General features: G+C 43.9%; 1 protein-coding gene across 2 annotated transcripts in view; it reads left to right on the forward strand.

Moving 5' to 3' along the window:
- Positions 1-433: 433 nt before the first annotated feature.
- Positions 434-24,400, forward strand: part of ylpm1 (YLP motif containing 1) — a 34,801-nt gene continuing 10,834 nt past the window's right edge. The window contains exons 1-17 of one of the 2 annotated variants that reach the window (XM_037537428.1): positions 434-1,115; positions 2,973-3,191; positions 4,512-4,709; positions 7,864-8,384; positions 8,534-10,732; positions 10,958-11,084; positions 11,197-11,329; positions 11,420-11,506; positions 11,593-11,755; positions 12,392-12,561; positions 13,670-13,821; positions 13,906-13,968; positions 15,949-16,068; positions 16,152-16,328; positions 17,799-17,882; positions 18,361-18,444; positions 18,562-18,642. In XM_037537428.1, coding sequence (XP_037393325.1) covers positions 678-1,115; positions 2,973-3,191; positions 4,512-4,709; positions 7,864-8,384; positions 8,534-10,732; positions 10,958-11,084; positions 11,197-11,329; positions 11,420-11,506; positions 11,593-11,755; positions 12,392-12,561; positions 13,670-13,821; positions 13,906-13,968; positions 15,949-16,068; positions 16,152-16,328; positions 17,799-17,882; positions 18,361-18,444; positions 18,562-18,642 — 5,016 coding nt within the window. In that variant the 5' untranslated portion in view covers positions 434-677. The remainder of the gene's footprint in view (positions 1,116-2,972; positions 3,192-4,511; positions 4,710-7,863; positions 8,385-8,533; positions 10,733-10,957; positions 11,085-11,196; positions 11,330-11,419; positions 11,507-11,592; positions 11,756-12,391; positions 12,562-13,669; positions 13,822-13,905; positions 13,969-15,948; positions 16,069-16,151; positions 16,329-17,798; positions 17,883-18,360; positions 18,445-18,561; positions 18,643-24,400) is intronic. The other variant, XM_037537429.1, reaches the window with a different exon arrangement.

Genomic DNA, 24,400 nt, shown 5'->3' on the forward strand with positions numbered 1-24,400 from the left:
GACGTCATCTGGACAGTAATGCTAACCAGTCAGCGCTCAGTAGCACTAATAAAACAAATTTCACTAAACAACAAAGAAAACATCTCTTTATGTTTTATATCCCCTTTTTTCTACAGCTGGCATTACCGCTACAGAGCGCTGACGGAGCAGCTCGCTGGACGTACATGAGGCGCCTTCTTAATAAAAGCTCTTAAAATATAAAATACAGCAGTGTTGGATGGTTTCTGCTATTTTATTGTTCAGGAAATAAATGTATTATTTTAGATTAGAAACGTTTAAGCATTTATAAACTATGATTTAGCTCAAAAGCTCCATCTTATCCCATTCATTTAGGGCTCGCTCGGGGGCGCCGCCTAGCGTTCGAGAAGCCGAAGAGATTCTCCTCTCGACGCTTCTCTGGCTCCGCCTTACGCAGACGTACGTACGCGCTGACGCACGTTGGTGGACGTAATGATGCAGCCTCGTTTTTTGTTAGCGTTCCGGTTAGCTTGGTGCTAACAGCTGCGCGGAGGCCGACAGAGCGAAAAATTACAATAAACATCCAATTAAACAGAACCGAACCAACAGCCCGAACCGAGCTCTGCGTACGGACGGTGTGCGCGGATATAATGCGCTCCGCGGACTGAACCGGGACCGGGATCAGTCTGTAGCTCCTGTTAGCGTCTCTCTGTGAGGACATGTACCCGGCCTGGAGCAGCTTCGGCGGCCCGCCGCGCGGAGCGCCCCCAGCCGGCGGCTTCGGGGGGTTCGGCGGGTTCGGAGCTCCGTCCGGGCCCGCGGCCCAGTCCAACTTCTCCAGCCTGCATGAACAGCACCTTCAGCAGATGCAGCAGCTGCAGCAGCTCCACCAACGCCAGCTGCAGTCGGTGCTGCACCACCACGCCTCCGGCTCCGGTCCCTGGCAGGCGGGCGCTGCGGGGTTCTCCGCCGGGCCTGGGAGCCTGACGCCGGTCAGCAGCAGCCTCGGCGACCCGCCGCAGCCCCCTCAGCCCCCTCAGCCCAGAGGTCTGCCTGAACCGCCCAAAGCTCCCGCCCAAGAACCCGCGCCGAAACCCAGCGATGCTCCAGTGGAGGAACCAGCCGAGAAGACCGACTTCTCCTCCATGAGTCTGCAGGCGAGTCGGCTTCCTATTCGAATTAGCGCGTTTCACCTTAAGCGGTGCAGCCGTTAATTAACGCAGTGTATTAATTAATTAATTAATATCAGTGTCAGTATCGGTGTTAACTTACAGCTCATAATCCACATTATTAGTTACGAGCTCCATAGTGGTTCTGTTTCCACTCATGGAACGCGTAAACGGTTGTATATGGTTCTGTATGGAACCTTTCTGGAAAGGGTTCTCTAAAGCGCCAGCAAGCTCTTCTATTGTTGGGTACACTGGCCAACTTGTCTGCAGTTGCAGAACCACTGTATAAAGCCATAACCAGCACGCTCTCTGTCCGTCTGAAGAACCATCTCCCCAGGCAAGCAGCCTTTCTACCTAGAACCGCCGACTCAGTGAAGAACCCCTGAGGACTGTAGGAGTTGACGACGTAGTAAAAGCGGTACATTATGGTTCTGCAGTATGTTTTGATGACGCATCGTTTTGTTTATTAAATCGGAACAAAATCGAAGCTGAAGGTCTAAAACTAGTAGAAGTGTTAAAAGTCTGTAGTCCTGAAACTAGTAATAATAATAATAATAACAGTAATAATAATAATAATAACAGTAATAATAATAGTAATAACAGTAATGGTAATAAACGTGTGTACTCATTGCACGCAGCCTTTTCTGAGCTGCGTGAGATCCAGTTGAAGAGGCCTGAGTATCCGGGGTGTGAGGAGTCCTGTAGTGAGGCGGTGGTCTGGCGATATCCACCATGTGCTCAGTAAAGCCCTTTAACGTACATATGGGGTGTTTTTAAAGTTGCATCAGAAAAATAAGCCCAAGTTTTAAAAGTTCTACCAAACACTTTGAATCCAGTCACTTTAATTCAGTTTCAGACGCTGTGCTGCCGTAAAGCTGAGCAGAGCTGATGATGTTGTCTTCAGTCAGACGTGTGATACGACACGCTGAGGGCACAGCGAGTCTCATCGATCACAGTGATGGGAATCACTGGAATCTCCCAGCCCTGTGATAACAGCACAGGCTTGTCCTGTCAGTATCAAAAACAGCCGTAGCTCACGTTTCCATGACGCCCTGTTTGGTCCTGAAACTGGCTGCGCGAATAAGCTGCACCAAACTGCCCGCTGGGCTTCGTCGTGCACGTCATGTGGAGCTTCTGTAGTTTTAGTCAAACGTGCACCACTTTAAACTTTAAACAGCGTCGATGATGTCGGATGTATTAAACTCTTGATCTGAACATTGAATCCTGTATAATGTTAATAAGTTTAGTACATTGTCTGCATGTTGTGTGTAACACTAGAGCGAAACCAGCGGCTGGAGCCAAACGTCTCACCGTACCTGGTCAATAAATCTGATCGAGTATGAATGTTGAGCTCTGTCAGACTGTGGTAATCTTTCGGCCGCTCTGATTTGAGTGTATTGGATTTTGGTGGATTGTTTAAACTGGAGAACATAAAGAAATGTTCCTCACCACTTTGAGTTTCGTTCTTTACTCCAAATGATGATCTAGAACCTCTTTAGGCCGGAGATGTATGCAGATGAAAATGCTCAGTCCTTCACTACAAGCTCACTGCGTTCTTACTTTACTGTGGCTGTTAAAACACTCAGTGCTGAAGGGGGCGCTGGAGAGCCAATCAGAGAAGATCTACTGCGATTCCAGCAGCTCCAACAGCTGAACGTGGGCAGTAGAGGAGAGTTGGCTGCTTTACCTCTTCTGCTAAAATCGGGGGTTAGGTGTCTTACGTCCTGTCGACCGAGGGGACCGTGTGTGTGTGTGAGTGTGTGTGTGTGTGTGTGTGTGTGCGCGTGTTTGCGTGACGTACGTTTCTGTGCCGACCGTGAGGTAAAGTGTCTCTGCCTCCCGCAGGAGCAGCAGGAGTACTGGTACAAACAGCACCTTCAGAACTTACAGAAGTTAAAGAATGAAAAGGCGAAGCAGAACCAGAGCGCAGGCGGGGGTCCACCCAGAGGACATGAGCAGACCTCCCCAGCTCCTCCACCTCCCGCTGAACCCCCGAAGAGCGCACCACCTCCACCACCTCCGAAAGAGGAGCCTCCCCCACCGCCTCCACCTGAGGACACTAAGGTATCAGACATCAGCTCTGTTCCTCAGTCCAGCTCAGAACATTACGGGGGAACTTGGTCAGCCTGTAATTCAGGTGTGATCAGAGAGACTCCGAGCGGTTTGGTGTGAAATGGTCCAGATTTCTTTAGTGGTGGTGATGGGAACCAGGCGTCGCCATGACTACAAATATATACGTTTTGTTTTCTACACACAAAAATGTCAGCTCCTCAAGGGTTCTTCAGTAAAGAAAATCGTTCTGTACAGAACCATTAACACTCAGAACCCTTTACATGATTAAAGGGTTCTTTGCGTCGTGAAAGGGTTCTTTAGATTGGTGATGAATGTGCTGTAGATGGTTTTATATAGCATCAAAAATGGTTCTTCTGTTACGGGCTTGATATTGTAATTATAAAAGAGCACTTTTTGTTGCTACATAGAACCATTTATATAGGATCATCTACAGAACATTCTCCATTTAATCCTTTAATCATGCAGAGAGTTCTTTTTTCTTTTCTAAAGAACTCTTGAAGAACAGTCATTTCCATGATGATGGAAAATAGTGGAAACTCTGGAATAATGAGTTTTCTCTGGGGACTATTTTGCCGCACAGCGCCCTGCATGAACCCTCACGAGTTCGGTCCCGGTGATGCTGCAGCCGTCCGTAGCCGGGAGTCCGAGAGAGCACAACTGGCCTCGCTCTATCTGGGTGGGCAGGACGGCCCCCCTCTCCCCCCATCACTCAGCGCGATGCTGGTCAGCGCAGGCGTCTGTTTGCTGACGTAGCAGATCTGGCGGTCGGCGCTTTCCTCCGAGCGCGTCCGGCTGTCCAGTGACGTTCGGCAGTTCGCAAAGAAGCGGTGGCTGGTTTCGCAGGTCAGAGGAGGCCTGTGCTGCCTTCACCCGCCAGGCATTGGTAGTATCGTGTGATTGGGGGAGTCCTAAGTAGCGGGTGGAATTGGAAACGACTAAATTGGGGAGAAAATCGGTAAAAATAAAAACCCTCTGAAGTGAGTGAGGGGCAAATACAGCTTAACGTTCACTGTTCATATTCTGTCATATTTCCAGTTCTTTAATTAAACATCAAAACATTTAAAGTGGTACTAAAAAGGAAATAAGCAAAAAAAAAAGCCATCAAAAACTATAAATTCAGGTATTTGCATCTAAACTGTGCTGCAGTAAATCTGATGACATGGCTAATTCTGCTCTCTCTAATCAAACATGCCTTTGTGAATTGATTTTAAATACGGACTGTATCACCGTTATGTTCAGAAACGCTTATAGTGATGTAATTAATCACAATAGTGGTAAATGTTTTCGTTCCCTCTGTGTTCCTCGTTTTAGCCCAGCGGGGTTCCTGACTCCGGAGACCCAGTAGAGGCAGCTCGTCTGCAGCAGTTACAGGCGGCAGCGGCTCAGTGGCAACACGTTCAGCAGCAGAGAGCTGGGTACCAGTACCAGGCGCTGATGCAAGAACACGCTCAGCTCCAGCAGGTCCTGCAGCAGTACCAGCAAGTCATTCAGCAGCCAGCACATCTACAGGTATGAGCGTTAGTGGTGAATCGGGACTCGGCACCACACGTGTTATGATCTTTGAGATGGACCGCATTAGACTCTAAGTGGACTGTGTGCGCCTATTGCTCCAGTGATGTTCAGGGTTCCAAACTTGGTGAACTTTCCCAGTAGAGATGTAGCTTTTCCACGTTAGGGGTGAGAGAGCAAGACGTAAACAGAGTAGACACAGCATTTTTATCACGTAGTTGGTACTCAAGTGTCTTAAGCCCTGTTGGGATGCGATAAGGTCTGCATGGGGAGTTGGGTGGGGCCGGTTTACCTCGGGATGTCAGTAAAGTTTGGCATATTCGCACGGGATGGAGCAGCTGTTCGATCTGTGCACCGCTTTCAGCCCAGAAAAGAGTAGATAAGATATAAAAGCATTTAATTCTGTTATTCGTTTACTGACCATTTACCTTCCAGTTTTAAGTGAGTGCAGTGCATCATTAGCATCACCATTGGCCTAAATGTGCATCAGTTCACTGCAGAAAGTGGAGCTGTGTTGTTTACATGCTGCGAGTTGTGCAGGTGAGGCAGGACAGTAACGTCACGCGTCGGCATGATTTTATCCATAGAGAACAATGAGGCTGAAGTGGCTTCCTGTCCACCAGCTTCTTGATCACATTTTCGTATTCCGCCTTAAATGGTGCAGCAGTTACGTTCTTGCACCTGGGACGTTATAATAACTGTGGCACAAGCTGCTGATTTCAGAGAACACAAAGTAGGTGCTTCTTCAAACCTCCTTTTCCACAAGACATGATGGAGTTTTACCGACATGTAGATTCACAAGGATTCATTTAATCGCTTTATTTTTATGGCTCATTTTACAGATGATTCTGTGACTTTTACTGACGCAGGACTGTTTAATTATGCATTTGCTAAAAATGACTGACATGACACATTCAGACACTCAGAACTGCCTGAGATGACGTGAGTAATTACGTTGCCCTCCTCCTCGTGTCAGCCAGTCCTGTTTGGATTGGGCTTCAGAGTTGTCTGAAATTTCCCCGGTGTGAATATTCATTTTATTAATCTCCGATCAGTTAAATGACTTTGCACAGTACAGCGGTGATGTCTGCTGTAGACAGTTTGTAATGGTATTTGTTTGTGCATTAGTCGAGAGGATTGTGTTTGTTTTGGTTTCAGAACAGGCTGCAGGTCTTTCTAAAACCCAGAAAAAGTGTCTCGCGCCAGCATTGTTGACATTTTCCTCAGTGTAACGTAGGGCTGGGCAGTATGGCCAAAATGGAATCCCGATTTAAAAACAAAAACCCCGTATTGTTCGATATCGATACGCACGGTTTCTGGCAGGTCTGAAGGTTGATTTTTGCTCCTGTGTTGTTAAATGGCCGGACCGCGACAGACAGCTGAGAGAGCACTGTTTTTAGCCGTCTGGTGACGAGTGCTTGGCTGTTCTAAGCTGTTTCGTTTCTTAACGCCGTCTTAGTTCGAACAGCAAGCGTTAGCCAGCTCGGGACGTCAGTGATTGATCACGCAGCATTACCGCCATCACTTCTACCACATCCACGTCGGAGCACATCGCAGTATTCAGACCCAAGCCGGCAAATGACTGGGCTTTCCTTGTCGTAGTAGTTTGAGCGGTGAACCGCAGTTTCTCTGACGCTCGCTGTGGCCAAGCATTAACTGCAGTGTGAATCTCTTGCACCAGACGAAGAGAGTCCTCCTTTTAGATGCGTCTAAACTGAAACCAGCGCGCTTTTCTCACGTTTGATCCACAGTGACGTGAATCCGCCCTGCTGTGCGAGTGACTGTGCACTGCTTAAGTTTAGCCAGCTGCTAAAAACAGCTAGCCTGGAAAGATGGCGTTCACACGCCCCCCGTGCCCCACACACAGAATCCTCGTTTACTTTCCTTTAAATCAGGGCTGTAACTGCAGGAACCCACTTCTTTCTTTCACTTTTGTTGAGCATTTCTTGTATTTCTATTGAGTAAAGTTGTATAATGATCATCGTTTTTAGTGTTTTATGGCCCAGCCCTGGCGTCGTGTATTTTAGCACCCGGCTGCGGCTTCCAAACCGAGATATGAAAAGTCAGTTTGACCTGAGATGTTGATCAGTAAGTTATCTTATGTCCTGATTGAGTTATTATCCTCGATAACGCATCCAGACATGCATAATTACCTGTAATACTGCACCAGTGTTCGCTTCACAGGAGAAAAAAGTACACACGTCTGTCGTGTCCATGGAGGGTCAGCGATAGTCTTTTAAACGCCACAGCATGGTTGTGTTTGATGGAGTTAGTGTGAGCATGATGTTGCCTTACATATTCATCTGTATTCCTATGTAGTCAGGATGGAAATCATTTGTGCCTTGCTGTAATCTGCAGCCTTCTCAATCTAAAGTCACGTGTGGGAGAAATTCTGAGACGATTGAGACTCTGGATTGTCAGGGTAATGTGTTGTGGTGTCATGGGGGAATCATGTAGTGTGAGACGTGTGATAACAGAAGGACGACTAAAGACCAATAATTTGCATTATACGTGTGGGATCTCACGTTTTCCACTTCTGTTAGGAGGGTTCTGGAGTGTAGGCCAGGTGTTAGTCATGTGGCTTTTCCTTTAGAGAAGTGTTTTAGTTGAATATGTAAAGCTAGATATGTGAATATGTATCTGTATAATTGTTTTTTTTCCCTTCTCTTTTTTTTTATTTACTTACTTATCTATTTATTTTTATTTAGTTGTCTGTTTATTTACTTATTTTATTTGTTTTTTCTCTCTTTTTATTTATTTATTTATTTCTAGATTTTTTTTCTATTTATTTATTACTTTTAAATACTTATTTACTTATTTACTTACTTATTTAATTATCATTATTATGATTTATTATTATCTTTTTTTTTTTTTTTTTCTTCTTCTCTTTCCTCCCTTCTTCTCTTTCTTTCCTGTCCTCTTTTTTATTGCCTGTCAGGCCTGGCCAAACAAATAAAACACAAACTTTAACAAGAACAGGCTTTAGTAACCTATAGAGCTTTTCTTGTGAAAACAAATATGTTTGGTACATCAGTGCATTCGGATTACGATTCCGATTACAAAAACTGCCAGACATGACAGGTTAAAAAAAAAAAGAATATGTAAAGCTGAGTACAGGTGCATGAGTCTTTGCTTTTTCCTGTCTCCTTTTCAGACAATGCCCATAGACATGCAGTTGCAGCACTATGAAATGCAACAGCAGCAGTTTGCTCCAGTGCTGCAAGAGTGGGACAGACACTTTAAACTCTGGCTGGAGCAGTTTCAGGCGTATCCTCACAAAGACCAGCTCCAGGACTATGAAGGCCAGTGGAGACAGTGGCAGGAACAAATGAACTCAACGTCAGCACATCTTCATGAGAGAGTCACTACACTGAGAGCTATGCAGCAACAGTATAGTGCCATAGGACCATATGGACAGACTAGGCCTCCTGGACCAGAGGCACACATGCCGATGACTGGTCAGATAGGCCCCTCTATGCCACCGAATAATATGGATCCATCGTCAGCTCCCCGTTTTCAGGGCCAGCAGAACGTACCAGGCTTAAATGCTCCTGAATCGCGACCACCTGCAGGACCTGAGGGTCCGTCTGAACCATACAAACCTGCTGGTCCGCCTGGTCCTCCGGCAAGACAGCCTGGTCCTCATGGAAGGTTTGAAGGGCCTAGAGGTCCAAGGTAATTAAAAGTCATAATATAGAGTAGAGCAGATTAGCTATCTTCCATGTTTATGCTACACTGTTTTTTTTAAACAGCATTCTCCTTTATGCACAGAGTACAGTACTTGTTTGAAAATTGTTTTGTTGACTTTAAGTTGTTGTCTTTAGGTTTGAAGGACCTAGGGGCCCAAGATTTGAACCACAGCGCTTTAGTGGGCCTCCTAGATTTGATGCTGGTCAGAATTTTGTGAGACCTCCCAGAAGTAATCAGATTCGACCAGGGGCTCCAGGAAGATTTGAGAATCCCCCAAGGCAGAGTCCACCCTCTCGTTTTGAGAGACCTCCTGGGCCACCTCCTGGACCACCCCAACAGCCTGTCCCAGCCCCCAAAGACCAGCCTGGTCCTATAAATCAAACCAAATTTCAGCAAGATAAGCCTAATGAAACACAAGGTCCACAATCTCAGAGTGCAGCCACTGGCCAGAATGACAGCAAAACACTTCAAGAAAAAACACCTAGTGTTCCCACTTCTAAGTCCATGTCAGATGATTTAATGGATTCCGGTGATGGATTTTTTGTGCAAAGTGAGCCTATTCCTCAAACTCAGAAGGATACAAGCAAGAAAGGTGACGAACCTGCCACACAGACTGCTAAAACGGAGGAATTGGCAAAAGAGACCTCCAAAACACCTGTATCAACATCCTCATCGGTTCCTCCAAAGCCACCTCTTAGCATGGCCAATAAAACACCTCAAATCTCAAGTTCTGAACCACTAAAACCTAACGGTGCAAGTAATGGGCCCCAGCAACGACCAAAGCCCCCACAACAAGGGCCGTTTAAACCAGATATGCCCATGGAACCTCCTGGTGGCCCACAAGAGGTTATGCAGACTGGTCCACCACATGCAGTGCGGGGTAGGGGAAGGGGTCAGGCCCCTTTACCAATGCGAGGAAGAGGTCGTGGACGTGGTCATGGACAATATGGTGGACCAATGGGTCTGCCCCCGAAATCTGACCCCAGTTTCCCGGAGGAAGGTTCCTATGACCACCAGCCACCAGCTAAGGAGCAGGAGGACTATGCTTGGCGAGAACGACCTCAAATGCCAGACGATCCGGGACCCCATGAAATGTGGCAACCGGAAGAGCATCATTTCTCAGAAGAGTATTATGAAGAGACCGAAGAGCATGGCCCACCTAGAGGTCCACGAATGGAGCCCCCAGAGGGTCTAGAAGAGCACTGGCAAGAGGAACAGGCAGAATACTGGGAAGAAGGAGATCCGTACTGGAATGAAAGAAGGCCACTGATGCACCATAGACCCCCCTTTCCTCCTGAAGGACCTAGGCGCCCTCCTTTCCATCCTCGCTTTATGCCCCATGGCCCACGACGTCCTCCTCCACCAGGTGCTATGGAACATGACTCACATGGGCCACCCCACATAAATAGAGAACCTATGGGGCCTCGATTCAGACGTGGAGCCGGTCCTTGGGGACCGCCGCCACGCCATGAAATGATGGGGCGAGACATCCGGCGGCCACCTCCGCCTCATGAAATGTTGGATAGAGACCCGATGGGCCAACCAGGTTACCGTGATGAAATGGACATGGAACATGACTGGCCTGCTCATCCTCATGGCAGGGAACCCAGGCCTCCCCACCCTCCCTTACCACCTCGTGAAATGATTGACAGGGAGATGAGAAGGCCACCAATGCGACCCCCTCCAATGCAAAGAGAGAGGTGGCGAAGACCCACACCCCACCTTGAAGACTCTGGGGGGGCATTTGATGAAGAATACAGCAATGAATATGGTCCAGAAGAAGATGGGTACAGAAGACCGCCACCTGATTACCGTCAGCGGGATTATGAGGAAGATGAGGAGTATTACCACCCACGTGAGGATTGGGGAAGACTGCGCCCAGACCGTGACTTTCCTCCGCATCCACCACTCGGGCCACAAGAGCGTATAAGAGAAGATCAGTGGAGGGAGGAGAGGGAGAGACCATCAGTGTATGAGGCTGAAGATCGGATAAGAGCAGAACGAAGAGGACCAGGCTATGCCGACGGCCCTCCTTTTCGAGACAGAGATAGGGAACCCCCTTTCCAGTCACGCCCTGATTGGGAAAGACAGCCCCTGCCTCCTCCTCCACTACCAGAGAGACCATACCGTCATCACATTGAAGAACCACTTTATGAAAGAAATCCTGAGCTTCCAGCAGGACCTGCTCCTCCTACAGCCACTGTGCCCCCCAGCAGTGCTTCTGATGCTTCACTAGATCAGACATCTCCAGGGACAGCTAAAGCTGTGCTCGCTCTTTCTCAAAGGCAGCATGAGATCATTCTCAAAGCAGCTCAGGAGCTGAAAATGATAAGGTAAGAATTATATGCAGGCATTCCTGTAGGGGCTTCCGATCTTACAGTCTTTTCTGCAAAGGGTTTCGTTTCACCCAGGTCAGGGCACACTTGATCAGTCGTGAACGTGCAAGAGGGACCCATCATTTATGCATAAGATTTCAAGGTTCACTCCTGCATCAGTTTATATCCCATTGGTTTTGAAGAGATTGATTTTCCCCCCCCCCTTGATGGGTTTTTTAATAGAGAGCTACAAGAGAGTAAGAAAGTTTTTGGAGATGCCTCTACACCTGAATCTGCTGGACTGCCACCTGAGATTCCTGCTGGTCTCCTTGGACTAGAAATTCCTCCTGAGGTTAAAAGTGCGCTTCAGGTAAGCCCTTGATTTGTTTATAGCACACTCGTTTACTATTGTGGTTTTGTAGATTGTTGGAAAATAATTGTCTTTCTAAAAGGCTACCAATCTGCTCTCTGATACTGGGCAGGCTGTTCCCGTTAGACCCTTGGAAGCCGGGTTGCCCTCAGCAACACCAGTTACAGATTTTCTCCATACAGCCTCAGCACCGGCCCCTGTGCCCACGTTCATTGCCAAAACAGTGGACTACGGTCATGGTCATGGTAAGTCTTAAAGATGTTAGTAGGCTAAATTTAAAAAATATTATTTGATGTTTTCATGTAAAAAGTCATTTTGTATCTTCTGTAAAACAGATGTAGGCACCAAAGTGGAGAGAATTTCGTACGGTGAAAGAATAGTTTTGAGGCCTGATCCGCTGCCGTCAGATCGATATGAGAAAGGTTGGTTCCTTAGAGTTTTACAGTTAACGTTGGAGACTGTAAATGTTCTGCTAATGATCTGATGTGTTTTATGCCTCCTTCATTAGAACCTCTTGGCCGTCGAGACCCATACTACGACAGAAGAGCTGATCCATACATGGACCAGCGGGAGTATGGAAGGGAATGGGAAAGAGACGTGATCCGAGACAGGCCCCCGGCAGATTATGACCGTGAACGCTATGAGAGAGAGCGCTACTCCCGAGATGAGAGGTGTGCTGTTTTAGAGTGTGTTATGAGTGACCTGCCAGGGGGTGCGCTGTAGTTCTGCCCTTCACCTTATGGTGGCAGCAGTGCTGTAAAATTAGTGTGATGTGCTGCTTTGTGGTAATGAAGGTAGCTAAGGTGGACAAGACCTGTAGCTTCATTTACTGACCCACATTGCAGCCATAAAGCTCAGCTCAACAAAGAGACCTGGCAGTTTCGGAGAGATGGAAGTTTTCCAATTTTATAGTAAATTATTGACATTATTGACATTATTAACAAATTCTGTTATTTAAATACCTTTTGCCCATTGACAGCTGGGATAGGCTCCAGCACCCACGTGATCCAGAAGAAGAAGCAGCTTAGAAGATGTGTGTGTCTGTGTGTGTGTGTGCATATTATTTAAGTGCAAATTAGGCCTTTTTAGGCTGTTAAAATATTGTGTTGAGATTTACAGTGTTGTGCATGACCTGAGTTTGTGTAAATACAGCAGAAGATGAAGCTGAAAACTGTTGGTGAAATTTGTGCGTGCTCATTTTACCATCGGGTTTGACTGTGTTTTGATCGTGTGTCCTGACTATTTGTAGTCAAACATGCTTATAATGTGCTAATTTTGGGTATTGTATCCTTGACTGTCTCGTGTAGGCCTCCCCAAGGCCCTCCGCGGACAGGATACAGGGACCGTGAGAGAGACCTGCGAGAGCACCAAGGGCGTTCTAGCCGGGATCGAGAGCTTTACAGCAGGCCGGGCTACGACAGGTCTTCCTATGAGAGAAGTCTCGAGCGCTATGACCACGGGCCCTCAGGCTATGGAAGTGAGTAAAGGAGATATCTGGGTTTGTAAACTAAAAGGGGAGTTTGGAAACAAGTGATGTGTTACTGTAATTAAGATCCGGTCCCCTAATTAAATTTAACTGGTCCCCTACACATCAACAAATCCATGTGTTGTGCCTTGTTTGATCGCTCTCTCTGCCTCCCCTGTCTTTTAAAGTGTCAGGTGTACGAAGTGTGGAAGCCATATTGCCTACAAAACCTTTTCTTAGGGTTGTACGGTGAGATAATATCAGTATTAGAAATATATACATGAAAATATCAGTATAAATATTAAACATAATGTATCAGACTGATGTTTGGAATTGTGGTGGTGGATCTCCAGAGTAGAGTGTTTAGGTGACTCTCGGTATTTTACTGGCTTCATTAACATTAATCAATACAAACACTAATCAATGATATTTCTGTGTACAATTAACTACTTTTTTTTAAAAGAGGACCTATTATGCTCATAATTTTATTTTTGGCTTTACATGAATAGATTTACAGCTTCCGTGTTCCAAAAACACATTACTTTTCTCATACTGTACATCTCTGTTCACGCTCGGTTAGAGCTCCTGTGCCTTTAAGCCCCACCTCTCGATGAGCCCAGTGTGCTCTGATTGGTCAGTTCGTCCACTCTTCAGACCCTTCTCTCCTGAGCAGTGTTGGTCCCGCCGTATCAGGTTGATTCAGAGTTGATCCTGAAAGTCCGGTCAGCGTCGTTCCCACACGACCACGACACTGAACACACTTCCTCCTCCAGTAGCTGCTGTGCGCTGGTGTGAGGGAAGTGCCAAGCTTGCCTGTAGGTGGGCAGCAAGGACTGTTACGAGATTTCCTTCACTACCAGATGCATTTCCCACCAGGTGTTTGTGTTTAAGACAGCAGAAGCAGTGCTTTCTTTGGGAGAGAGTGAACTTTGAGCTTTGTGACTTTGCAGAACTTTTACATGCACAGAATTGAAACACTAAAGGCATAAAAACAGAAGAGCACAAAAAACGGAAAAACGGAAAATTGGCCCCCTTTAATAATCAAATTTATTGACTAATTGTTGCCATTCTACCTGATTTCTCTTGAAACGTACCTAATCTGGTTATTGCTTCCTGTCAGATGACCGGCGGAGTTATCCTGACGAACGGCCTCCTCCCTCAGCGTCCTTGCCGCCCCCTCCCCCTCCTGCCCCGCGAGTGGAGAAGAAACCAGAGACCAAAAACGTAGAAGATATCCTGAAGCCTCCTGGTCGAGCGAATCGTCCCGACAGGGTAGGACTTTAGGCTGTTCCTGGTCTGCTCTGGTCTTATTTTGTGATGTTCTGCTTCAGCAAGATGTTTTTGTTTACGTTTCAGATTGTGGTGATAATGCGAGGCCAACCAGGAAGCGGAAAAAGCCACCTGGCCAAACTAATTCGGGTAAGTCATTCAGTTCTATATCCACATCTCCGGCTACTGTGGGTAATGTTGATCTTTACGTTGGATCAGTGTAGATGTCGACCGATTATCAGAGCTGATCTTTATCCAATAATAGTTTTAACTTCTACGCTGCTGATAAAGACTTTGACTTGGCGACTGCCGATCTCTAATGCAGTCGTGACTGACACACGTCTGGCTTCTCTGGCTCGGCGCCCGAGCACGGCGTTACTGAATGGGGAGAAATAAGCGTGACTTAAGGTTTGACTACTCAGCACATCTGAATCAAAACATGTTTATTGGAATTTTTCAGGAAGATATTTAATTACAGAAAAAAGTAAGTTTCTTTAAATTCTCACTTTAAGCTCCAAATACAAATGAATATCAGCTGGAGGGCAATACGGCAAAAGTTTAACATCGTAATACTCAAACGTTTTCATGATACACGGAAATATTAAGTTTTCTTGAGGTTTGATAAGTTGTAAGAAAAAACAGTAGTGCCACGTTTTAAAGGTACCGTGAAAACTATGAACACACTGTTTGTTGAATGTTTCACAAACTCCAGTGTAGGGCTGCATCAAATAACTAATATCATAGTCGAATAAATAAAGATGAATATCATTCAAGAATTCACTGTAGTAATGAACCTTTTTGCTAATACAAAAGACAAAAAAGTAAAACTCCAATGTATTTTTCCTGTAAAATGTATAAATGCAATCAAATACAATAAAAAAAAAAACTAAATGTTTTCCTTTAATCAAATGAAGAAATCTATCTAAATTTAAAGGTTAATTTTTTACAGTGCAGTCTGTGGTCTGTGTACATTTGCTCCTACTAAATTTTACAGTAACATGTCTTTACTGAAACGGAGGGAAGTCCGTATCTCTCTCCTCTGAGAGTGGATGCAGGAGAACAGTGGAGAACAGTTTACAGCATGAAGTAGAACAACTAGGACGACTATCGCCGCATCCCAAGCTACACATTTCTGTGCTTCACACACTGCACTAATGAGTGCACTTCTAATGGTATATGCACGATTTTTGCGCACTGTTTAGTGCTAGTATGCGGTTTGGGACGCAGCATATCTTGCCGAGATGAATCTTCTTGGAGCTCCCATAGCCAGCAGAGCTCGGCTTTCCTGAGCTTTGCTCCACACTTTTGAGGATTTGTTCTTGAGGCTGCCGTCACGCTGTTGTTAACTCTCAAGTGAGCGGTAATGTTAAAACGTTACTACTGAGTGCGAGAAAGAATGACTTCAACTAATCAGCTACTAAATTAGTTGCCAACTAATTTGGTCTTTGATTTTAGCAGATTAAATCGAATACAAATACAATTAAGCAGATTTAATTCTTGAGGATAAGTATTGTTAGGACTTTATCAATACTGATATCAGTGCACGTGTTGCTTGTCAAAACCAATATTTATCAGTACTCTTATTGATTCTCTGCTCATAATTTGGTCCAAAAAATTCATCCATATTTTCCCATTCCACCTTAAATGGTGCAGGAGTTCTGAAGCATGAGGATGTGAGAACATAACTGCTGCATTAAACACATCTGTGTGGTTTCTTTGGTCTCTTTTGCAGCCGTATTGCTGCTTTTCATTTTTTCTCATATTTGGAGACTGGAGTGTGTCTCTGAAAAGCATTTACCCCACCCCTAAACATGGACAAACAGAGGGGTAGAGCTGAGTGGTAGGGGCGAGGGGTGAAATGGGACTGGGCCTAATTCTTCTGTCCTTGTGATGAAATAAATCGTCAGTGTTCTTTAAGTACTGACAACATCCAAACTATGCTCAGTAAAAATATTGTGGCATAATGTATCACAATAACGATATTTTATTAAGTCAACCCTCAGATGTATTGCTGTTATCAACAAAAGCACCACATGACCCGAAAGCGATGATCCTGGATGGAGGATGGGTGACGGGTTTGCTTAGATGTGTTCTTCTTCATATGAACTTTGAGCATCTGCTGTTCCTCAGGATAAGGAGGTGGAGTGCGGTGGAGCTCCGCCGCGAGTGCTTGGCCTGGATGACTATTTCATGACAGAAGTTGAAAAAGAGGAGCGAGATCCTGATACAGGGAAACGTGTAAAGACAAAGGTCTGAGCGAAGTACAGGTGTTCATTTAAAACGATTTGGTGGTGCTTAAGAAATTTCTATAAAGTGCTGCGTCCACTTTACAGGTCCTCGAATATGAATATGAGCCGGAGATGGAGGACACGTACAGAAACAGCATGCTGAAAACCTTCAAGAAGACTCTGGATGACGGGTTTTTCCCCTTCATCATCATCGATGCCATAAACGACAGAGTGAAATACTTCGATCAGTTCTGGAGCGCAGCTAAGACAAAGGGCTTTGAGGTGAGTCGTCCCATCTGACTCTGAAAGGCAGAATAACTTGTTTGACGTTCGTAGTGTTACAGGCAGACTGGCACTTTAGTTTAGTGATGCATCGATACCATTTTTTCCAGACCGAGTACCTTTTTAGGTCGCAATTCCTATTCCATTAGGCAGACAACGGTACGGTGGGTCCACAGTTGATGTATCGTGGCTTTTGAGAGACAGTAACGTTATGGTTTCAGTGTTTATATTTAGGAAAAATAAACGCATCACTCTTTAAACAGCAAAGTTTTTATTTTGCCTACAGACAAGTAAAACGTTATATTCAGAGAAATGACTGGGCTGGTTTTGATCTGTTTTTTAAATAAACATGAGCATCTGTCCATTTCTCTCATTCTGTTTCATTAAGTTTGGGAATTCCTTCGCTGCTGAAATGTGTGTATGAGGGGACACTAAAGACTGCCGCACACCAGATGTCATGCTGCTATAGAACAGCAACAGAGAGAGTGAATAAATGGAATTTTTACTCTCTACTTGTGTGAACTGAATAAAATAAACCGCTTAGCATTTCATCACGCTTGGCATCAGTTTACTACCTTTACACAGACTGTAATTCAGAGTCATTCAAATGAACGGTCACTCTGTTATCATGCAGCTCTTAGTGGAGAAGCCTTGTTTGAGTCCGATTTGCACCCTCTGAACAAACAGTCCTAACTCGGGAAATGTTTACTCTGTCGCTTCACCGGATAGATGGCGTGAGATGAGACCCCTTGAGGATTATTTAGGTGTAGTTTTGTGTGTATTGAGGAGAAAATGTCTGAGTTATGACGAGTTAAACAGAAAATCCTGAAATAAGCAGATTCTGATTCTGAGAAATTTACATGGGAGTGAATGGGGCAGTTTTCTGGGCCTAGTGCCAAACAAACGCTCATAACTCTAAAGCCCATTGATGAAGTGATGAGATATTTTGAGGTTTCGAGGTTTCGATATTTTAGAGGACGAGTTTCTCTACCATTTAAAGGTGAAAGTTAGGATGTTAAAGCAGATTCCCTGCGTGATCGGCTGTGTCTGTGAGACTGAGTGACCTGCTGTGACGTCATTGAGGTCAGTTAGAATTTGAAGTTCTGAACTTCACGCCGTTCATTTCTTATGGGAGGCTTTTAATTTTTAAACTTAATTTTATTAAAAACTACCAATCCGATCGACTCCAAACATACAGAGCACAAGTCACAGCGCCGAGACCTTCAGAACGCAGGTTGAACGGAGTCGTACGTTAAGCGGCTTGGGCTGTATTAATCACAGAAATGTGTGGAGGAGGAAGAAGTATGAGAGATAACAATAGAGCTTCTTCAAGCTCTCTAATCATAGTTAATAGAACGAAATGATCACATTAATTAATTAATAATGGTGAGATCCTATTAGCTTACTGTATTTGATGGTTCCTGTGTTTCCCTGAAGTCGCCTTTACAATGGTGGTTCACCTGTCCGCAGGTCTACCTGGCGGAAATCTCTGCTGACCATCAGATGTGTGCTAAGAGGAACATCCATGGATGGAAGCTGAAGGACATCACAAAGGTCAGATTCTTCTCACATATGAACATGAATGTGGTTTACTCAGCGCTCGACTGAGTGTGTGATGGATGCTTATAGTCCGTGTGTAGGTTAGTATAGCATTTGATCGTGAATGATTCAGTTCTGATAGAATTATCATATATATACCATACGTAAGATATTCAGACGCCGTTCAGTTCATTGTATTGCGCGATGAAGACGGCTGTTGACAGGCGAGCTGTAATTATGCTGCTCTGAGCAGCGTGCAGGTTGTTATGGGCAAAAACGGATTGAATGTGTAATAAAATTAAAGGTGCTATGAGGCTTCATTTGTGTTGAAGAGCCTGTTTTGGTTCCCTAAAGGTTCTTTCAGTGGTTATGAAAGAGCTTTTTTTGTAATTCAGATGCCAGAATATTTTATAGAACCTCAGTGAAAACGTTCTGTATCAATGGATGGTTTTTAATGATTATAATTATGATGATTTATGTTCATTATTAACAGCTGGCGAATGGCTGGGAGTCTGCTCCTGTCCACATGGCTCGACTGGACATCCGCTCTTTGCTGCAGGATGCTGCCATCGAAGAGGTAAATAATAGAAATAATGTAGATTAATAATTAAAAAATGCACATTGTAATAGCAGTGAGGCAAAACGCATTGTGCAGATTCTGAGTCATTGTTATTTATTTGCTTTTTCCCCACAGGTGGAGATGGAGGATTTCAACCCGGCGGAGGTGGAAACTCAAGCTGAGGAGAAGAAGGAAGAAGAGGAGGAGTTAGACCTGGTAGGACGTTCATTCATTTTTCTGTCTTTTTTCACTTCTTTGCTCTACCAAGCGTTCCCTAAGGTCCCCGTGGAGGTGGAGCTCAGTGGATAAATCTGTTACTTTACCTGTCCTGTTTATTAATTAGAAACACTCTGAACATGCATGTGATGTGTTGCTCAGACGGTATGTTGTCACATCCGTATATTATATAAATGGATTATTATTAAAATAACATAACTCTGTTCTAAAGACCTTGAGTTATATTCTCAGTGCTTTTCTTATGATTTGGTGTTGCAGCTCAGTCTTTCATTGTAATGAATTGATCATTTATTTCGATGTTTTAATCTGCCTGAGTGAATTATTTACAGCTGTGCTGAGTTCAGAGCTCGGTAGGATGTCTTCTGTTGCCATTTTTGTGAAAAGGCTGCTGAGATCAGTTTTCCACTGAGCTGTAGTAAATTTAACGCAAAATTTAAAGTTAATTAAACTTTTTAAAGAAAGTCTGTTTGGTTTGTGGAAAGTGCGAGAGCTGCACATGGATCCTCACTATGTTTACTTTTGACATGATCAAATTACCTAAAATATAAAATCTGACATGAGCTGAATTTCACAGCTTATTAAACTAAAATGCAAAATGAATATGATTTCATCTTCAAAAGACTGGAAACATCAAAGCCGAAAGGAGAGAAACTTTGGGAATACGGCTTTAATGTATTGGTCAGCAGGTGTTCACAGCAGTGGACAGTACGGTGTTATTGCTGCTTATTCAGAGCTAAATTCAAATGTGCTTATTAATTTGCTCATATTCAGATTCACTCATAAAACCTGGTGGCTACTCTTCCTGGATGATGTGAAATACGTAAAACAATCAAGTACCTTGAACTTAAAGCGTCTGTCGGCTCAGGAGCTGCAGCGCTGAATCTGCTTTACTCAGATTTCAGTGATGCAGCTATGTGACGTTTAAGGTACGTGCCAGTGATTAATGCATGTAGCGTCGCTTTAATGCACAAACCTTTTAAAGTTTGCAGCTGTGCACCCGCCTAGATGGCGATTAAAGCTTGTAACACGGTTTCACGGTTTGTTTATGGCGGTTTTACAGTTTGTGTTTTAATACAGAGCTTATGAGGCTTTAGTCTAATGGTTGTACACAGTGATGAGCTGATAAAGTCCAGGGCTTTAATCACTTTAGACACGGGAAGAAGGTGGTCGTGCTCCATTTCAAGTCCTTATGGCTATCAATGATAAACCAATCAAATCTTAATAATTGCTTAGTGATTATTGCTTAATCATTATTTCTGATGTGCGTTATGGTGGATGATTTTTAGTGGAGTTGTAAGAAAACCTGAACACAGCTGAGTGATTTAAAGAAATGCAGTTCATTGCAAAGAATAAAACTGCTTTTGATGCATACATTCATGCTGATAAATATATATATGGACCACATATGTGTGTGTACAGTGTTCGTGCGCATGCATGCTGGCCATATTTTGTTCTCTTACACTGCAGCAATACAAAATATTCAACCGTGAGAAATTTTAGTAGTTTAAGAATTTTTTTGGCAGACGATCAGTTTTCACTTCAGAGCTGCTGAGAACGTTCATGACTGTTCTGATCAACAGTGAGGAGCTCTGAGGTGAAAATGCCGAGAACAGACGTCCTTCAGAGTGATGCTGCAGTGTTACTGCACATCTGGGAGGAAACCTTGTGAACTGGGCTCAAATGATCTGGAATCTGAGATGAACATTCAGGTTCTTTGAGTAAATAATAGTAAATCCTTTTCTTCCCCAACAGGTTTTATTGGCTGTTTGTAGATTCACACTGTAACTTCTGTTCTCATGTTAATATGATATTATCTCATTCTCGTGTTTTTAGTATGTACTTATATGTAGATGCCGTGTCATCCCGCCACGCCATCTAAAGACTACTGCAGTCCTTTAAATAGTACCGCACACCGTGTAAAGGTAGAAAAGCTCCCATAAATATCGCTGCTCCCTGCTGTGCACCTCACTGTGCGCTGATTTGAGTCCGATTAGACGTTTTAATAAAAGCAGCAGCGGCTCATCTCAGAAAAATCTGTAACTTCATCTTTTTCTTGAAAGTATGAGTGAAATTACAAGTAATTAGTTTCAGTAATACTTGAATACAGTTCAGATATTTCATAGTAATACTGGAACACAGTAATAAAGCAGATACTGGACTCCAGTTACTGTACACGGTGCTGTGTGCAGGTAAGTCTTACTGTAATTAATGATTGAACAAAGTGTGCAAGTGTGGAAAATTCTGTATGTTCCTCATCATCGAAAACTGTGTGTGCGTGTAATTTTCTCAATTATGTCCTGATATGATCTCCTAACCACAGTAGAAAATGCCCCCAAAAAGCTGAATACTTAATGACTTACAGGCAGCTTTGAATGAACCGTTTACTTAAGGCTCTGAAATATTTTGTGGGTATGTGTCAATTTCAATAAAAAATGAGAGGGTTTATCTAAACAGTGTTGCTGACACACACAGCAGTGTCAGACCTTATTTTTGTTTATTTTAAATGAAATTAGAGTTGTTGAAGATGCTTTTGCGTCTTCTGGTTAATCTCACCTTGATGTCAGAATTTATGTTTTAAATTTCTTGTGTCTTTTGGAAATCCTGATCATGTCGCAGTAATAAGAACTCCATCTATATTATAAAGTTAAACCTGATCAGACTAAACTGATGAGGCGTTTTCTCCACCTTCATGCATGTAAAGCACCCAAGGACGCTTTAGAAAGAGGAGAAGGAAAAAATGAGTATCATGTATTCCAAACACAGGACATTATAACATTTATGCACTTACGTTTTAAAAAGTCAACATTTTAGGATGTTTTGTGGCTCAAACTGACCTACAAGTAAACACTTTGATCTGCACCCCTGAATCCTTGCATTTTGGAGATGAAATAGTCATTTGCATAGGACTGAAAGATTAATGGGTTTTCTATCAATCATAATACGAGAGTGCACTTTTCATTTTATGAGGGCTGAAATTTTTAGAGCCTGTTTTGTTCACAGGGTTGTCTTTTAATTTTGAAGTGAGGCGGTTTAACCTGATGGCGCTGACCTTGTAAACTCCCTGTAGATACATTAGACCAATCAGACACAAACAGTCGTGTACTTTGACACGTAATGACCGTAATCTTGTAGTCTGACACTGCGTTCGGGCTCAAGGCTATATGAAGAACTTTGATGTGATTTGGTCAAAGTATAATTACCGGATCTTGTCTAAACGTATAAAACGACCTTAGGAGATGATGAATGATGAGGAGAATGCTGTTCTGTTCAGAGTCTGTCTGGAAAAACAACAAGGCTTGATTTAGCTTTCAGCTGTCTTTGATAATTCAGTTAAAATCAGCCTTCAGTCAGAGTCTGGCAGCAGTAACAGCGCTGAAGATTAGTGGAGGATGAGGACAGCGGTCATGGACTTCCTGCTCGATGTTTATGTATTTACTGAGTCTTCTTTTGTCTGATCCACCTGACTAACTCCTTCAGAAGGTCAGGAGCGTTAGTGCAGCTGGAGCTCTGCAGGACCGTACATCTCCCGGAGGATGGTTGGTGACCACTGACTTAAAGAACAGGACATGTTGAAGAAGTCAGAAACAAACATTACATTCATTTGTATTTGAGATTATTGGAAAGCAAATTGGTGAGAAGGTAAAGCTCTCCCTTTCTTCTCTTCACTGCGTTACGTGTGCAGTGCAGATATCTGAGTGTGAAATGGCGAAAGCCACGTGAGCTTCGTCCTGTGACGCTCCGCACTGGTGTTTAGTTGGAAGACGAGAGTGTAGAGTTTGTGTTAAACAGATGACGAGTCCAAATGGTCAGAAATGAGACCTTTTCATTTTTCAGGGTCAGATTCCTGTCCTATCCTGTCATTATATAATCATGGTGTTTATTTTTCAGATTGAAAACATTAGTGCCCAGTAATTATTTTATACATTCCTTTATCTACAGACGGAAACAGACTTTGAACAGAACACTGCACAGCGCCAATTTAATATCTGTAAACACCTGTGGCATTTCACCAAAAATGGCTTAATGTTTTCATCTGTTAAACAGAATTGTGAAAGTGCTCTGTGTTCTCTCTTGGATCAGACACTGCAGTAACACTGACATGGTGATGGTGTGTTGTGCTGGTCTGAGTGGATCAGACACAGCAGTGCTGCTGGAATTTTTAAACACTGTCCACTCACTTTCCACTCTGTTAGACACTCTTGCCTTGTTGGTCCACCTTGTAGATGTAAAGTCTGAGGCGACAGCTCGTCTGCTGCTGCACAGTTTGTGTTGGTCATCCTCTAGTCCTTCATTAGTGCCCACAGGTCGCCGCTCACAGGTCGCCGCTCACAGGTCGCCGCTCACAGGTCGCCGCTCACAGGTCACTGTCAGCTGGATGTTTTTGGTTCTCAGTCCAGCAGTGACACTGAGGTGTTTAAAAACTCCAGCAGCACTGCTGTGTCTGATCAACTCACACCAGCGCAACACACCACCATTACGTCAGTGTCACTGCAGAGAATGCTGACAATGACCCACCACCCAAATAATACCTGCTCTATCTGCCTGACCACTGAAGAACAGGGTAATAAAGTAAGCAGAGAAGCAGATGGACTACAGTCTGTAACTACAGAATTACAAACTGCTCCTATACGCTCATCAAATGGAGTGTGCGTGTGTGTGCGCGTGTGTGTGTGTGTGTGTGTGTGCGCGTGTGCGCGCGTGTGTGTGTGTATATATTAGAGGTGGATGAAGTTCACAAACCCTGTACCTGAGTTAAAGTCGAGACCCCCAGGGTAAAATATTCCTCCAGTAAAAGTAGAAGTTCCTCCCTTTAGACCTCCACTGGAGTAAAAGTACTAAAGTATTTCCCTTCAAATGTACTTAAGTATAAAGTAAAAGTACTAAAAGAGGAATTCTGGCTCTGATGTCCTGTTATCATTTTTATAACCAGACTGGCTTCATGAACTCATTTCAGGTGAAAGTCCTCCAGCGTCTCTCTTGGTAAACCAGTCTTTTAATAGAACGTCATTAATTAGTGACGCTGACGTCTATTAAAATGATCAGAAGCACAAAACACTGAAGGTAAACAGTTTCCATCAGGGAGAACCGAGTGGCTCTGAAATCACTTTTTACACACAAGCAAAGTTTCAGTTTCAGATTTATTTACAACTTAGTTCCAAGTTTAAGTTGAATAAAAACTGGCTTTAAACTCAGGATCACAGATGAGCTCCTTTACTATGTTGATCTGTAGGCGTCTGTTCATAAACATAAACCAGCCCAAACTCATTTACTATAAAATGAAATGGTGTTTGTAGAAATTCAGAAAAAAGCCGCGTCAGTCTCGACTGCATATGTGGACATATTTCTATATTGAGCTCTATTTACACAAAGTTAGGTTAGTTCATCATTTATGTTGAACAGACTCTCCCAAAGTTTTACGCTGCTGCGCTGACGTTGAACCGCGTGCTGCACTGGGTCGGTATGACCGACAGGTCAAAACCAGCTCTAAACAAAGTGACCGCTGGGCCCTGATTGGTGCTCTGGCTTTGCGCTTCTTTCGTTTTGACATGTTACGTTTTTATACACACAGAAACCAAAAGGAACGACAGATTTCTCAAAATGTAGGAGGAAAAAGTCGGATATTAGACTCTGAAATGTAGTGGAGTGAAAGGAAAAAGACGCCCAGAACGGAGAAACTTCAGTACAGATACACCAAAAATACTAAAGTACAGAAACTAATTACATTTACTCAGTTACT

This window comes from Pygocentrus nattereri, chromosome 4 (genome assembly GCF_015220715.1).
Source record: "Pygocentrus nattereri isolate fPygNat1 chromosome 4, fPygNat1.pri, whole genome shotgun sequence".
In the NCBI taxonomy this organism is placed as follows: Eukaryota; Metazoa; Chordata; class Actinopteri; order Characiformes; family Serrasalmidae; genus Pygocentrus; species Pygocentrus nattereri.